Here is a 16,351-nt window from a genome sequence, read left to right on the forward strand (position 1 = left end):
TAATTGCTACCATACTTCCTTTTTCCTTCACATTTTACTTAAATGACTAAATGAGACTGGTTGGTTAAATAGAAACATTGTATCATATCTTTTGGGATAAAGATAGAATCATAAAAAAAATCTTTGTGTAGACAATAATTCGCAGGTTCCTTATATACTTTTATGGCAGTAGTTGTATTATATAGTAAATATAATAGGCTCGTGATGCTTTGTAATAATGTTTTCTGATTAAGAAATATCTGCATAACCAAGATAAAGTCAAAATGGGTACACAATTTAGATATAAAGGCTGATACTATAAGCAGATTGGGAGAACAAGAAATGGTTTACCTGTCAGGCCAAACAAGAGATAGAGAACATTATGAAATGCAAAATGGATAATTTTGATTACATTAAATTGAAAAGTTTTTGCACAAACAAAACCAATGCAACCAAGATTAGGAGGGAAGCAGAAAACTGGGAAAGAATTTTTACAACCAGTGTCTCCGATAAGGACCTCATTTCTAAAATATATAGAGAATTAAGTCAAATTTATAAGAATACAAGTCATTCCCCAATTGATAAATGGTCAAAGGATATGAACAGGCAGTTTTCAGATGAAGAAATTAAAGCTATCTATAGTCATATGAAAAAATGCTCTAAATAACTATTTATTAGAGAAATGCAAATCAAAATGACTCTAAGGTACCACATCACACCTAAAAGATTGGTTAATATGACAAAACAGGAAAATGGTAAGTGTTGGAGAAGATGTGGGAAAATTGGAACACTAATGCATTAATAGCACTTCTAGGACTGTATCCCAAAGAGATCATAAAAATGAGAGAAGGACCCACATGTGCAAAAATATTTATAATGGCTCTTATTGTGGTGGCAGAGAAATTGGAAATTGAGAGGGTGCCCATCAGTTGAGGAGTGGCTGAACAAGTTGTTGTACATGAATGTAATGGAATACTATTGTGCTATAAGAAATGATGAGCAAGTGGACTTCAGAAAAACCAGGAAAGACTTGTATGGACTGATGTTGAGTGAAGTGAGCAGAACCTGGAGAACATTGTACACAGTAACAGCAACATTGTGCAATGACTAACTTTGATAGACTTATCTCTTCTCAGCAATGCAGGGATCTAAGACATCTCCAAGGGACTCATGGTGGAAAGTGTTATCCATATCCAGAGAGGAAACTGTGGAAACTGGATGCAGATCCAAGTAGACTATTTGCTCTTTTTTTTTCTTCTGTTTTGTTTTGTTTATTCTTTCTTATAGTCCCTCCTATTGGTTCTAATTCTTCTTTGTGGCATGAGTAACATGAAAATATGTTTAATAGGAATGTATGTGTAGAACCTATATCAGATTGTACACCGTCTTGGGGAGGGGGGAGGGAAGGAAGGGGGAGAAAATTGGGAACTCAGAAACATAGAGGTGAATGTTGAAAATTTAAAATAAATTAATTAATAATTATAAATTATTTTTATATGTAACTGGGGAAGAATAAATTGCTAAATAAATTTTTAAAAAAGAAATATTTGCATAATCCAACTATTTTGCATGTTTTAGGCAGCCCATGCCTTATCCAAGTCAATAATTACTTTTTTGGCATCTTTCCAATAGCAATACATGTATGTGGAGGGTCTTGATTTAAGGAACCTAGGAGGAGAAATAATATGGACACGTATAACTACAGATCAATATGTGGATGGTGTCATATGTGAAGTCGAGACCAAGTTCTATAGATGTTCAAAGGAAGAAAAGAGTGCTTCTGGCTAAGTTGATCTTTGTGTTTACTTGACAACACAAAGATACCAGTGGTGCACAAAAGCAGTCCATCTTTTATTTTTCATTCCCATCGTGTGATTCTCCTCCCTCCCTTTTTTTTTTAAATCATACCTTTCTTTAATGGCATGCTTTATACCATTTCTCTTGGTGTAATTGCAATAATTCTTTCTTTGTAATGTATTGTGGCCTGTTCATGCCCACCATCTGCTGTCCATCATCCTTTGGGTTATCCTCTAACTCGATTTCTTTAGAGAGTATAGTTTTATGTGACTCACAGCTATCCAATAGCATCAAAAATGTCAGTGTTAAAAAAAAGGTGGGCTTTTGTTTTAGGGAGAAACTTGGGATTATATAAAAAACTTGGTCAATTCCTAAATGGCAATCCTGCCTTCTGTTTTCCTCTTCTTATACCGTTCTAAACCAAATTAATTGATCATTTATGGTGCTTGATCAGCTTTGTTCCAGAACTGGTAGTTACTGTATTATCCACATCAAGGGGGTCTGGAGGATCTCATCTAGATGGAATCTTTTTGACTTGATTTAATGCTGGATCTATTCCATGACAGTAGTGAACGTGTTTGGCAAACGTACATCTGTTTTATATCTTGTTTGTTATTAATAATCACCAGCAGGCTGACCACTTAATGGTGAATTCTTTGGGTATGGCAGCCCATGAAAAAGAGAAAAAACATAGCCCTAAGTACTTTGTAGCGTTTTCTGCTATTGCAGTGAGAATGGCAGATGGGTGGAAAGGGGGACCAGAAGGGACAGTTTTTAGATCATCTATACATATTATAGCTGTTGGTATTGTAAATGTGAGAGAGATCCTTGTTCAAAGAGCAGTGATTGAGCAAGCTAATGGAGGAACTTAGTCATAACAGTCTTGACATAACTATGAATGAAACCAGAACACAAAAAGAAGTTGCAGGCAAATGAGAAGAAGGCATACAGGTTCTCTAGGGACAGAGACAAAAAGAGTTGGTGTTTTTAGTTTTATCATTCATCCAAAGGCAACAAGAAGCATGATGGGCTTGGGGCAACTGGGTATTTGAGTGTTTCATCTTGTAAGGTTTCATGGAAAGTATTTGTATAAAGATCACTGTGGAAATACTTGCAGTTCATGCATCTGTTGCAGATGGAGGGGTAGAAAAACTTTAAAGAACTCGAAATGACCTAAATTAAATCAATTTATACTTGGATATTTGGCAATTTCAGTGCAGAGATTGGCATGGGGAAGAAGACAAAGATGTTTGAAAATGTGGTTCAGGAGTAAGAAATAATAGAGAAAAAACACTGTAGACTATACCAATAGGCTACCTAGATACCTCATGCTTTGTGTATCTTGAATACTTTGAGAAAAGAATTGGAAGGCTCTTGACTTTGCAAACCCTGAATAACACCACAGAAGTGGAATTGATTATAATTTATCAAATAGAAAACAATTCTTTACTGATGTGGTAGTTATTCCTGAATGAGTTGGCTCCATATTTAGATGACTAACTTGTTAGAGCAAAAATAAAGATTAATACTAAACTTGAATATAATTTTTTAAAAAGATACAGCTTGCCATTAAAACAATTCTTGTCTGACTTATTAAATATGTTATTGAAGAAAACAAAGATAGGAAAAGCAGCTGGATTAGACCAAATATATACAAAGGAAGTCCATGCTAGAGACAAAATTTTGAGGGTGTTTAGGGATTGATTCTCAAGAATGGAAAGATACCAGAGACTTGGGGAGGATGGATCTCTGACCTTATTATATTAGAAATACTGACCAGGATATCAATCACTGCCAACCCTAATTTAACAACCATATAAATTTTTTAGGGGGAGGGGTGAGGCAGTCGGAGTTAAGTGACTTGCCCAGGGTCACACAGCTAGTGTCATTGTCTAAGGTCAGATTTGAACTCAGGTCTTCCTGACTCCAGGGCTGTTGCTTATCCACTGTGCCACTTTGCTGCCCCTCATATAAATTTTTTTATGAGAATAATGTACACACACTTGAGGGCATCCTTGATAAGAATATTAGAAGGAAGTAATATTTTAAAAGTGACATTCAATCAGTCACTAAGCACTTTTTTTTTCACTAAGCACTTTTTAAGCACTTAAAATTTGCCACAAAGCCAGTGCAACCAAGATTAGAAGGGAAGCAGAAAGCTGGGAAACAATTTTTACAGCCAGTGTCTTTGATAAAGGCCTCATTTCTAAATATGTAGAGAACTGAGTCAAATTTATAAGAATACAAGTCATTCTCTAATTGATAAATGGTCAAAGAATATGAACAGGCAGTTGATGAAGAAATTAAAACTATCAATATGAAAAAATACTTTAAATCACTATTGATTAGAGAAATACAAATTAAAACAACTCTGAGGTACCACCTCACACCTAAAAGATTGGTTAATATGACATAAAAAGAAAATGATAAATGTTGGGGAAGATGTAGCAAAATAGGAACAGTAATACACTGTTGATAGAGTTGTGAACTAATCCAATCATTCTGGATAGCAATTTGGAGCTGTGCCCAAAGGGTTCTAAAAATGGTGCATACCCTTTGATCCAGTAATACCACTTCTAAGTCTGTATCCCAAAGAGATCATAAAAAAGGGGAAAGGACCCACATGTACAGAAATATTTATAGCAGCTCTTATTGTGGTGGCAAAGAAATTGGAAATTGAGGGGATGCCCATCATTTGGGGAATGGCTGAACAAATTGTGGTATGTGAGTGTAGTGGAATACTATTGTTCTATAAGAAATGATGAGCAGGCAGATTTCAGAAAAACTGGGAAAGATTTGTATGGATTGATGATGAGTGAAGTGAGCAGAACCAGGACAGCATTGTACACAGTAACAGCAACACTGTGATAACCAATTTTGATAGACTTAGTTCTTCTCAGCAATGCAATGATCTAAGACAATTCCGAAAGACAAAGACATGTGATGGAAAATACTATCCACATCCAGAGAAAGAACTATGGAGTCTGAATGCAGATTGAAGCACACTATTTTCTCTCTTTTTTTTTCTTTTTTTTTTTTGGTGGCTTTTTCCTTTTCTGATTCTTCTTTCACAGCATGACTAATGTAGAAATATGTTTAATATGATTTTACGTGTATAGCCTATATCAGATTGCATGCTGTCTTGGGGCAGGGGGAGAAAATAATTTGGAACTCAAAATTTTATAAAAGTAATGTTGAAAACTATCTTTACATGTAATTGGAAAAATAAAATTCTATTAAGGAAAAATATGTGCTAGATGCTATACATAGTTAACTGCATCTTTACTGTCTTATACCTTTCTGAAAGACATAGAAAATTTAGAAGATCTAACTCTGCTTGTTGTAATTGTAGCACGTATTAACTTTGGGAACCATTATCCCAACTCCTACTCACATTGTTGAGTCAGGTCCCCAAGGCACTCTCTCCCTTTAGGGCTATAGGGGTAGCTCTGAGGAGTTCAGGGTCTATTTCTAATGCTGTGTATAGTCATGAGTCCCCACAAGTGTGCTTCCCCCATAAGTATCAGTTAAATGCAGTCTTAGTTAGCTTTAAAAATGGTTATTTTTCTGCAGTGAAATAGTGAGAACAGTTGATATAAAAAACTCCCCCAAAAGTCTATGACACATTTTTCCACCACTTCATACAAAACCCATGGAAAATTAGGCTCAGGCTTAGAGGGTTCATGTGGCAAAAGGTTAAACCACGGTACCTGGTTGCTGGAAATTCTTTATAAGTTCCCCTTAGGCATAGTATAGCTTTTCTTTGCGACTTCTCATAGAGCCTGGAATCTGTCTTTCCTCATAGCATCTAGATTTTTCAGCTTCCAAATGCAGACACTGCTGCCAACTGTTGCTGTCCCAGGGGCACTGCTAGGATACCAAGGGAAAAGTTCAAAACCGTTGTGCTGCTAGTCCTTCAAAGTGCTTGAGATAATTTTCAACAAAGGTGGAGAAGATAGGAAGGAGAGGAGGTCAAGGCCAAAGCTCTCCTCTCTCCTCCAGTGGTTCCTTCTCAGACATTTGGCTCTGGAATATTCTGTCGCAACTCACTGCTTGCTCAGACTCCATATTCTGCTTAGCTTAGTAGTTTTGTAGAAGTCTCAGAGAATGTGACCAAGCTCCTTAGCCAATCTGAACAGACTTTTGTCACACTGATGGAGGTGTCCAGGCTATGTTCAATCTAGTGAATGATCAAGATGCTCTCTCATCAGATAAATGTATCAGGGCTAAGTGGGGTGGGATGATTTTGACCTCAACCTTACGCATATTTGACGTCACTGATATGCATAATATTTTTTTAAAAAGCGTTTGATTTAATAGAACAAAAACAAACTTTAAAGAATCATCTAAAAAGATGACTCTTTATATGGCATCCTTCATATATGCCAAAATGATAGATATAACAACAAATGATTCCCTTTCTATTTCTCCAATCAGCTTATGCTGACCTGTGATATATTGATGTCACGATGTGGAAGGGTTAACTGTACTTAAATTTTAAAACTGTAGGATTCAGATCTGAAAAGGGACATTAAAGGTCTTCTTATCCATCCTTTTTATTTTACACATCAGGAATATGAGGGAGAGGACTTATCCCCAGACCTCAGTAGCAAAGCTGGAGTTTCAAACTCAGTTTTGCTAATTCTAAAACTAGTGCCCTTTTTTTTCTTGTCTGTCTCTATCTGGCCCTCTTTGGTATATTTAAATTTTTTCTCTTATTTTCTTCAAAATCTGCTCTTTCTTTTGACTTTCCTATCTCTTTTCACTTCTTGCCTGAACTATTGTAATAATTTCTTAATTGATTTGCTTAACTCCAGTGTCTTCTCTCCAATCTACTCTTCACACAGCTGCCAAATTGATACTTCTAAAGCACCATGTTATTTCTCTGTTCAAGAAGTTTCAGTGCTAAAACCCTTCACAATCTGGCACCAAACTGATCCACTTGCTGTTTTCCTTTGGTGTAAATTCTATCTCTTGCCTCTCAGTCCTTAGCTTAGTCAATAAGCATGTATAATATGTGTACTATGTGCCATACCTGTGTTAAGCCCTCGGGATGCAAATACAAAAAAAAAAGAAAGTCCCTGTGCTCAAGGAGTTCACAATCTAATGGGGGAAGACTACACACACAGTGAAAGGGGATGGTGGGGAAAAAATGATGAAGTCCAAAGAAATGAAGCCAGGGTGAGAAAGGAAGATAGATGACTTGGACTTCCCACTTAAATGGAGATTTTTGGGAGGAGCTCCTCATTCCACCCTCCATTCAGAAAAGTACCAAGGCAAATGAACCTTGAAGGATGATGAGGTTCCTTATCAAGCTCTCACTCCCTTCAAGTCTCAGCTTAGGTGCCAAATGCCACTACCACAAGAGATGTTGATGTTTTCCCCAGTTATTAATGTTCCCTCTCCCCAGATTTCTTTGTTTTGTATTACACACCAGAACTTTATAATAAGTGTTTTTTAATTGAATACATTTTTACCAATCAACTGAACTAGCTGTATTGTGATAGTGTTGCTGTTTGATATTTGCAAAGCACAGCTCTTGAGAATATAGTATTCCCATAGATGGAATAAAACATTAGTATGAATATATATGCACAGATAGTAAAGAAAACATAGCAATGATCAATTAAGGCAAGTGATAGGGAAAAAATCTTGCATGTGAGATGATTTTCAAAATGTCATTTCAAAATTATTCGTGTTTGGTTAGGACATATATTTTTGTTTCAGAATATATCATGGGAAGAGGCAAAAAAAAGTAGAAAGTAAAAATCTTCAAAAGTAAGTTAAAGCTAAAATAGATTTAATCAAAAGAGAAAAATAGAGAAACTATATGTTAGCCATATTAATCAACATTGTTTTAGACTATTTGAAATAACTAGACAGTATAAGGTTGGAATATTGCTGTGGTGTAGGAAATGGTGAGTTGGTGGACTTATAAAACTATGGAAAGAGTTGGACATATGAAGGAAGATGTTATCCACTCCCAGAGAAACAAAAGACAGGCCAGTCTATAACCTGAGAATGCTCAGAGCTGCAAAAAGCAGGCCTAGAGAATAGTGCCAGTAATTAAGTAGTTTAATTAAAATCAGTTCCAGAGTGAGGAATATTCCTCAGCTGAAGTAAAAGCACAGGTTATATACTTAGATCACAACTGGGGAAAGAGGGGGAAAGAGAAGGTGGATTACAAACAGTTATTTAGTGGTTTTCCATGAAAAACCTGCAAGTCCCACAATACAGTTCTGGAGTCAAGTCTTTGGGAGTTCTGACCACCTCCCCTAAAGTACAGAACCAGAGTTCTGTGATGGGAACAGGTTCTTCAATTTTTGATTCGCTTCACTTAAGGCCCAGTGATTGTGAGTCTTGTCAGAGTTTGGAGTAAACAGTTTAAGCTACATTTTGAGCTCTGACAACCAAGCCAGAGTCAGCTCTTGAGAAAACTAAATTATTGGTATATTCATTACATATATCATATCAATTAATATGAAAATTATAAATTACTTTCTCAATACATATACATATATATCCAAACTTAATTGTGGTCTTCTTGGGGGAGGGGAGAAAAAGAACAAAGTAAAAAGTGCAAAACAGAGAACAAAAGAAAACCTAAAAAGAAGCAAAGAAAAGATGGACAACTCTGAACACAATGTGTAGTATTTGTTATATATAGGCTTTCTTGAAATGGAAATTTATTGCTGTATATTTTGAATTCTTTCTTATGTTCTGCTGTTCACATGGCAATGCTTTTTTTTCTTATTGTGTATTTAAGTTTAAAATTAATAATAAAAAAGTAATATTCTGATCTGTCTTGTTTCAGATTCTAAGTATAATCCTGTTATGACTGCAATTTGTAACATGCTAGAGGGACTTCCATTGGGTTCATAGAAGGGACTCAGAAGCTGCCTATCTCATCTAGTTTGAGGGAACTGAGGTCCAGGGAAGTTAAAGGGATGGCCAAAAGCCACCCTGGTAGTGATCATCAGAAGCGGAATTTTAACCCACATCCTCTCATCTAGTCCTTTCTCCACAGTACCACACTACTTCCTGAAAGAAAGGATGACAGATTTGACCTGGCCTGTGCATCTTAAAAAAAAGAAGAAGAAGAAGAAGAAGAAATATTTAGTTATTTTTAAAAAAGAAAAGAGAAGATTTTATCTCTCAACCAGTGAGTGAACATAGAGGAAAAAATGTTAAAGGGGGTAAATGGGTAAATACCAGATGTAAATAGGAAAGGGAGACAGGCAATTCACAAACAAAACAAATTGCACAACAATAATAGATAATCCAAGTTTGTATAGTGCTTTTAGGTTGCAAAGCACTATAAAGATATTATCATTTAATCCTCACAACCCTGAAATAGGAGGTAGAATAGGATTTGCTGTGTGAGAAATACTGTACTACAAACACACAAAGGCATCTTCTTAGTGGGCCATTAAAAAAGGAGTAAATGAGGGTTAGAAAAATTTGGGGTATGGTTAACTTCTGTGATATTAACTTTCTCTTCTTTTTTTAATTTCTTTATAGGACATGGCTCTGAAAGTTAAATGAAACCAAGAAAACATACTAATAGAGTGTTGCTACATATTTTGGGAAGAGCGTATCAGAAAATAATTGATCAACTGGATTTGGTAACCAGTCATAATGAAGAAAATTAGTCTTAAGACCTTTAGAAAGTCTTTTAACTTGAATAAAAGTAAGGAGGAGAATGATTTTGTGGTAGTACAACAACCATCACTAACCACTGACTTTGGAAAAGATGATTCCTTGTTTAGTAGCTGCTATGGTAAAGATTTGGCCAGCTGTGAAATCAACAGTGAAGATGAGAAGAGTGGGAAAAATCGATCCAAAAGTGAAAGCTTAATGGGTACACTAAAAAGGCGACTTTCAGCAAAACAAAAGCAGAAAGGTAAGGGCAGCCCACCATCTGTGAACTCTGCAGATGAGGATACCTTCTCTTCTTCATCAGCTCCAATAGTCTTTAAAGATGTAAGAGCTCAAAGACCATTAAGGTCAACATCCCTTCGTAGTCATCATTATAGTCCTACTCCATGGCCTCTTCGTCCAACAAATTCAGAGGAAACCTGTATCAAAATGGAAGTAAGAGTCAAGGCTTTGGTTCACTCCTCCAATCCAAGCCCAGCACTGAATGGCGTTCGAAAAGATTTTCATGATTTGCAGTCTGATAGTGTGTTCCAAGAACAAAACAGTGCATTAAAAAGTACAGAATCTCAAAATGGAGACCTGCATCTTCACATCGATGATCATGTGCCTGTAGTTATTGGACTTATGCCTCAGGACTACATTCAGTATACTGTGCCTTTAGATGAGGGAATGTATCCTTTGGAAGGATCACGTAGTTATTGCCTGGACAGTTCCTCTCCCATGGAAGTTTCAGCTGTTCCTTCTCAAGTAGGAAGGAACTCATTCCATGAGGATGAGAGCCAGGTAGACCAGGACATAGTAGTTGCCCCAGATATCTTTGTGGATCAGGCAGTTAACGGCTTGTTGATTGGCACCACAGGAGTCATGTTGCAAAGCCCAAGAGTTAATCACAGTGATGTCCCTCCACTCTCACCATTGCTACCTCCAATGCAGAATAATCAAATCCAAAGGAACTTTAGTGGACTGAACGGCACAGATACACATGTGTCTGAAAGTATGCGTTGCCATTTGAATTTTGATCCTAACACTGCTCCTGGAGTTGGAAGAGTTTATGACTCTGTACAAAATAGTGGCCCTATGGTTGTGACAAGTCTCACAGAGGAACTGAAAAAACTTGCAAAACAGGGATGGTACTGGGGACCAATTACACGCTGGGAGGCAGAAGGAAAGCTGGCAAATGTGCCTGATGGTTCTTTTCTTGTTCGTGATAGTTCTGATGACCGTTACCTTTTAAGCTTGAGCTTTCGCTCCCATGGTAAGACACTTCACACTAGAATTGAACATTCGAATGGTAGGTTTAGCTTTTATGAACAACCAGATGTAGAAGGGCATACTTCTATAGTGGATCTAATTGAACATTCAATCAGGGACTCTGAAAATGGAGCTTTTTGCTATTCACGGTCTCGGTTGCCTGGATCTGCAACCTACCCTGTCAGACTGACCAATCCTGTATCACGGTTCATGCAAGTACGTTCATTGCAGTACCTGTGTCGTTTTGTCATACGTCAATACACCAGAATAGACTTGATTCAAAAACTGCCTTTGCCAAACAAAATGAAGGATTATTTACAAGAAAAGCACTACTGAAAGTTTATGGGAATTTTGCATCTTGCACTTTGGGAACAAGAAAAAGAGATTGAAATACAGTTTACAAACTTACATTGCTATCAGAATCTTTTGCTGCCATAACTATTTCAGTTTTATGTGTAAACAAGAGTAATGCATTGTTTTATTTGGGGACGGGAGGTGTTGGCAAGGTGTCTTAAGTTTATTTTTTGCTTTTTAAAGGAAAAATCTTGAGGTTTTTAGAAGTGTGAAATCTTTCATCAATGTGCAGAATAATCACAATGTGAATTATAAGATTATACTTAGTTTCCCCTCCAAATCCTTTGCTGCTATCCACTGTGATTTTTTTGCATTAAAAGCACATTTCATGTGTATTCAACCATAAGTAAAATTGAATTAAACTTTTTACTCGTCTCTTCAAAAAGACCCATTTTCAAAAGAATCTTTAAGAAACTAGTATAAAAAAATTAAAATTGGCGTCAGTATCTTATCTCATGCTTTAAAAAAGTACTCTTAATTTGGAATATATAAAATTATGTAACTAAAGGTAAATGGAACGTAGACAATGCAGCATATCTTTTGAAACAGTCATTTTTGTTTTGTTAATTATCTCTGAGTTTTTATTTGTTTTTTGATTCCAAGAAGCTAAATACTTCATTGCTTCCATTTTCATTTTATGGTTTACTTGGCTGCCAAAAAATGGCATTCCTTTTAAAAATCTTGAAAAATATGTTACTAGTATAGGACACGAAACCTCTTCTTTACTTAAACTCGGGCACAAATTGGTTAACATCAATTTTACCATGAAAGTAGAATATTAATTGAAGAAATACTTCATGATAATAGATCACATAGGATATTCTTTGCCAACATTGATTTTTATGTTACCTACATTGCCCTCTGGCAAAAATATTTTATATGTGATTTAATTTGTTTGACATTTTCTTGGTTAGAACTTGATTGTACAAATTATTCTCATTAATTTGATTATATTTCAACTCTAAAACTGATAAAAGTTTTAAAATGTACTATTTTGTATTTGAAATTAAGGTGACATTTTTTCACATGTGATTATGGAAAGGTGCTTGATTTATACAGAATTTCATTAGATGATAAACTGTGGGAAGTATGGAGTATATGTATTTAAGAATTAGCAAGCTTATATCAGGAGTACTGAGGTCCTAATGCCTCCCATTTCTACTGCCATTCGGAAAGTGGTTTGTAAATTCAGTAATCTGGGATGAAAAGAATTCAGCATCTGCTAGTCAGTGAAATATTTCTCTTTCATGGACCCTATACTACTCTGATGTAGAATTATACATTTTGTTTAAAGAACACTAGAACCTAATTGTGTTAAATAACTTTGATGTCCAATTCATAGCAAATCAAATAATTTTCATTTTTCTTAATGATGAAGAATTCTTTCCCTTCCACCTCTCCTTCCCTCAATTTGTAATGTCTATTGTTTTATCGTTACTTGGTGTTATAATGCACTGTTTTGGAATGGCTTAGAACAGACTTAATTAATTTTTGCAAGTTAAAAAGCTTTAAAGGAAACAATCCATTATCAGATGAAGATTTGGAGGCTTTTCCCTTGTTATTAAGCTGTCGTTTTTTTCCTCCTCCTATCTCTATATACTGTAGCATTTGCTGACTTTGTCAGTTAGATATATTTATGTAAACTTGCATCCTCATTTTTTTGTTTGCTTTTGGAGAATAAGAACTTCAAAGATTTTACCCAGTAAAGATATCCATGCTATTATGGCTTTTACTTGGAGCAAGGGAAGGATGGAATTGCATTTTTATGGAATTATACCTTGTTGAGAAGAAGCCTCTTTAATTTTCTTTACTTTAAAATGTATTTCACTTAATAAAATGGAGTAGATTTTAGTAATCCAAATGTTCACGTTAGTGATTTGAATTAAGAGTGATAAAAAGTTTTTGAACTCATGCAAGATTCTGTTATGGTGTACTGTTTTCTCCCCAGAGGACTGATTTTTAAACATCACATTTAAATTGATGCAAAAGGCCTGGTTCTAAATTCCTGTTGATGATGGGAATTACTAGAGAGATAATGCAAAGAAATTCTTTAGAAAAATATTGACAATGCCTTCCTCTTAAAGAAACATTTACTCATGCTACTACATATATGCCAGTTTATTAGGCCCCACTTAGCAGAAATGCCCAGTAACTTTTAGACCACCCTATATTTCAATTTGGTCACATGGAATAATTTTGAACATAGTCTGAAGCCTGTATTTTGAAATGATTTCATGTATTTACTGTGTTTGAGATCTGGTCATTGAATTCTGAATTAAGCTTGGTTTTTTTGGTTTTTTTTTTTTTGGCTTGGTTTAGCCAAGTGTTTTTATAATCCTCTTTTATGTTTTTGGAATACAAATAGTAATAGTCTTCTAATTCATATTGCCACTTCTTGATATGCTTTCACATGTGTCCTTAATATAAAATAATATTTTAAAGTAGTTTTATCCTTAAAGCTGACCTAACTGAAATTACTATAAACTGTCCTCAAAATTTAAAAAAAAAAAACACATGCCAAGAAATTAATGTATAATCATAAACATAACGGAGATTGAAGTACATTGCAGCTATTCAGTCATTGCAGGTCGAGGAAGTACAATCTAACTAGGAAGATTGTGTCTGTTGTGTTAAAGGAGGTTGGTTGAAAATGCTAAGACAAAGCCATCAGTCACCCAGTTATTGGGTTTGCATGATGCAGTTTGACTGGTCCCCCGTCCCCCCCCTCCCCCAGCCTAAACTGACTGACTTTTGAAGAACTATATCAAATGATAGCTTGTGTTTCACGTAGGCGTAACCCAAATCTATGCTGACAAAATCTTTGCTTATGAGAAGGAAGTAAAAAGGAAAGTTCTGTCAATTTTTGCCAATAATAAGAGATGAGGAAAATGAATCCTCATGAAACGTGTTAAATGACAAACGCTATTTTCATACTTCTAGTACACTACTGTGTAAAATGAATAATAACAGAATACTATTGAAAGTACTTGAAGATGTTTTAAAAAACAAACAAACCACAAAGGAAAAATTGTTCTCATTCAACTTGGTGCAATACTCTTAAAGTTTGGAAGGCAAACCTTTAGGTTAGGAAGTGACTGTAGAATGAAAAATAATTTTTAAATCTAGAATTTCTGAACCAGCCATTTAGATCAGCCATCTTGCTCTTAAAGAAAACAATGTGCCAAAAGGCTAAATTATTGGAATATGATGAATAACATAAATTACACATTAAACATTACTTTATAATTGCTGAGCCAGTATTATTAAAACAGGATGGAAATTAGTGAAGTCTTAAGTAGGGAATGAATATGCAATGTCTCGAATTTTGCTGGTGCCACAAAAGTCTAAATATTTTTCTTAAGATCACTGCTTTCAGAAATGCCAATTTTAAAATATTGTATATTTCATAGTTTTCATGATAAGAGATATTACTTTATGACTGATTCAGAAGAATAATTTTTATTTTAATCCTAACTGCATTTCATAGTATGTGAATTATGAATTTGAAAATGGAATCACACTACCAGCAATAGATAGTATTGTTGAATACACTAATAAGGAACAATCCCCTGTTCCAGGAATAACTTTTAAATCCTAAACTAAAATTATTGGTACGGTAGTAATCGCAAATTTGGTTTCTTTTAATACTTTTTTAATCCTGTAAAGAATGTTTTTTATAAACATCCTTTTTATTAATAGTTAATCATAATATGGAAAATGTTGTGTAGTTGCTGTATCTGAAAAGTGTTCCATACTCTACACCCACAGATCATGAAAAATTCTTATAGAATTTTGTATTAAGTATACATGTTGGGTTAAAGAAATTTTATAGTGGTGATGGAGTGCCATGAAATTAATACTTGCAATCCAGATTGCTGTAGTTTACACTTTTCTGTATGTCAAACCAGGTGTGTACCATTTGTACTGAGCACACCACAGAATGAGAATTATCCAAAGTCCATTGATTTTAATATGTGTTTTGGTTTGTAAACAAAATTATAGTAATTTCTTGCACATTTTTGGAAAATAATTGTATAAGAACTTATGTATCTGCTTCTAGATACAATGTGTAAATAAAAATTTCATTCACAAAATAATCTGCTTAGTATTCTATATTTAATAATCTGAATGAAGCAAATTTTAAACTTAATTTGTGTGGTTGCCCAAATTATTTCTGAATGTGTCCTGATCAGGAAACTTAAAGTAAAGAGATGAAATGTAATCAACTATATTTTTTATTTCTTATTTATATAGAAAATAAATATATCCCCTCATTTGTAGAAAATTAGAAAGAAAGGAAAAACTAGTTCAATATAAGTAAATGTATTGCTGCTTCCTTCCACTTTTCTACACTTTAAACTTCAAAATATTTTGTTACCTATTTTCATTTATTGGAAAAGGAAAAAGTAAAATTACAATTGAAATATTTTAGGAAACAGAATTTTATTCACTGAAATAAAAAAAGCAGTTGTTTTACAGGAGTCTTTCAGAATATTTGTAAGGGTCAAAAAGAGTTGGGAACCAGAAGTGAACACAGAGGAAGGAGCAAGTGGGATGAGCAGGTAATGAATAAATTTTTAAAACGTCTATGTATTTCCTCACTAATTGAGGAAAGACAGAATGAGTGCTAGCCTGAATGAATTAGTATGAATTACAGGACATTCTCAAATACAACGTGTTATTATCAAGTACAAGCATACAAAAGTGACAAGCAGTTATCCTGCTCTTAATGATATTGCAATCTAATTATACCCAATCTAAGGGTATAAGACATATTAAAATAAAAACAATAGCAAGGTAGAATGTAATAAGAGCAAAGAGTCAAAGTCCTATAAAAATTTGAGGAGGGGTTACTTTTAGGAAGAGAGAATCACAGATCTCTATGAGAATAGTTCTGAAAGCACTGGGCAAAACAATTTTACATAAGAACAATGTTTTTTATTACACTTTTAACACCCTATGTGATAAATTGTGGAAGTAACACTCTCATATCATAGATAAGAAAATGAAACCTCAGAAATTACTTGAACTTGGGGATCATACAGTAAGTAGTACTAAGTTGAGACTAGAATCCAAGTCATCTAACTATAGATCATATATGTCAAAAATTCTTAACTTGAGGTCTGTAAACTCATTTTGATAACTTTTAATATACTTCGTTTCCTTTGTAATCCTATGTGTTTTAATTGTTTAGTCAATAAGCATTTATAAAGCACCTGTTAATGTGCCATGCATAGTAAGTCCTGGGGATACAAAAAAGCACAAGACAGGTTCTGCCTTTGGGGAACTCACAGTGTAATGGGGGAGACAA

General features: G+C 34.7%; 1 protein-coding gene across 2 annotated transcripts in view; it reads left to right on the forward strand.

Annotated features, from left to right (window-relative positions):
- SOCS6 (suppressor of cytokine signaling 6) overlaps positions 1-15,134 on the forward strand; it is a 57,750-nt gene extending 42,616 nt beyond the window's left edge. Inside the window, exons 2-3 of one of the 2 annotated variants that reach the window (XM_027852434.1) lie at positions 8,804-8,938; positions 9,298-15,134. In XM_027852434.1, the coding sequence (XP_027708235.1) occupies positions 9,415-11,022 (1,608 nt within the window). In that variant the 5' untranslated portion in view covers positions 8,804-8,938; positions 9,298-9,414 and the 3' untranslated portion in view covers positions 11,023-15,134. The remainder of the gene's footprint in view (positions 1-8,803; positions 8,939-9,297) is intronic. The other variant, XM_027852435.1, reaches the window with a different exon arrangement.
- Positions 15,135-16,351: the final 1,217 nt, after the last annotated feature.

The sequence above is a fragment of the Vombatus ursinus genome, unplaced genomic scaffold (genome assembly GCF_900497805.2).
Source record: "Vombatus ursinus unplaced genomic scaffold, bare-nosed wombat genome assembly UNPS02009573.1, whole genome shotgun sequence".
In the NCBI taxonomy this organism is placed as follows: domain Eukaryota; kingdom Metazoa; phylum Chordata; class Mammalia; order Diprotodontia; family Vombatidae; genus Vombatus; species Vombatus ursinus.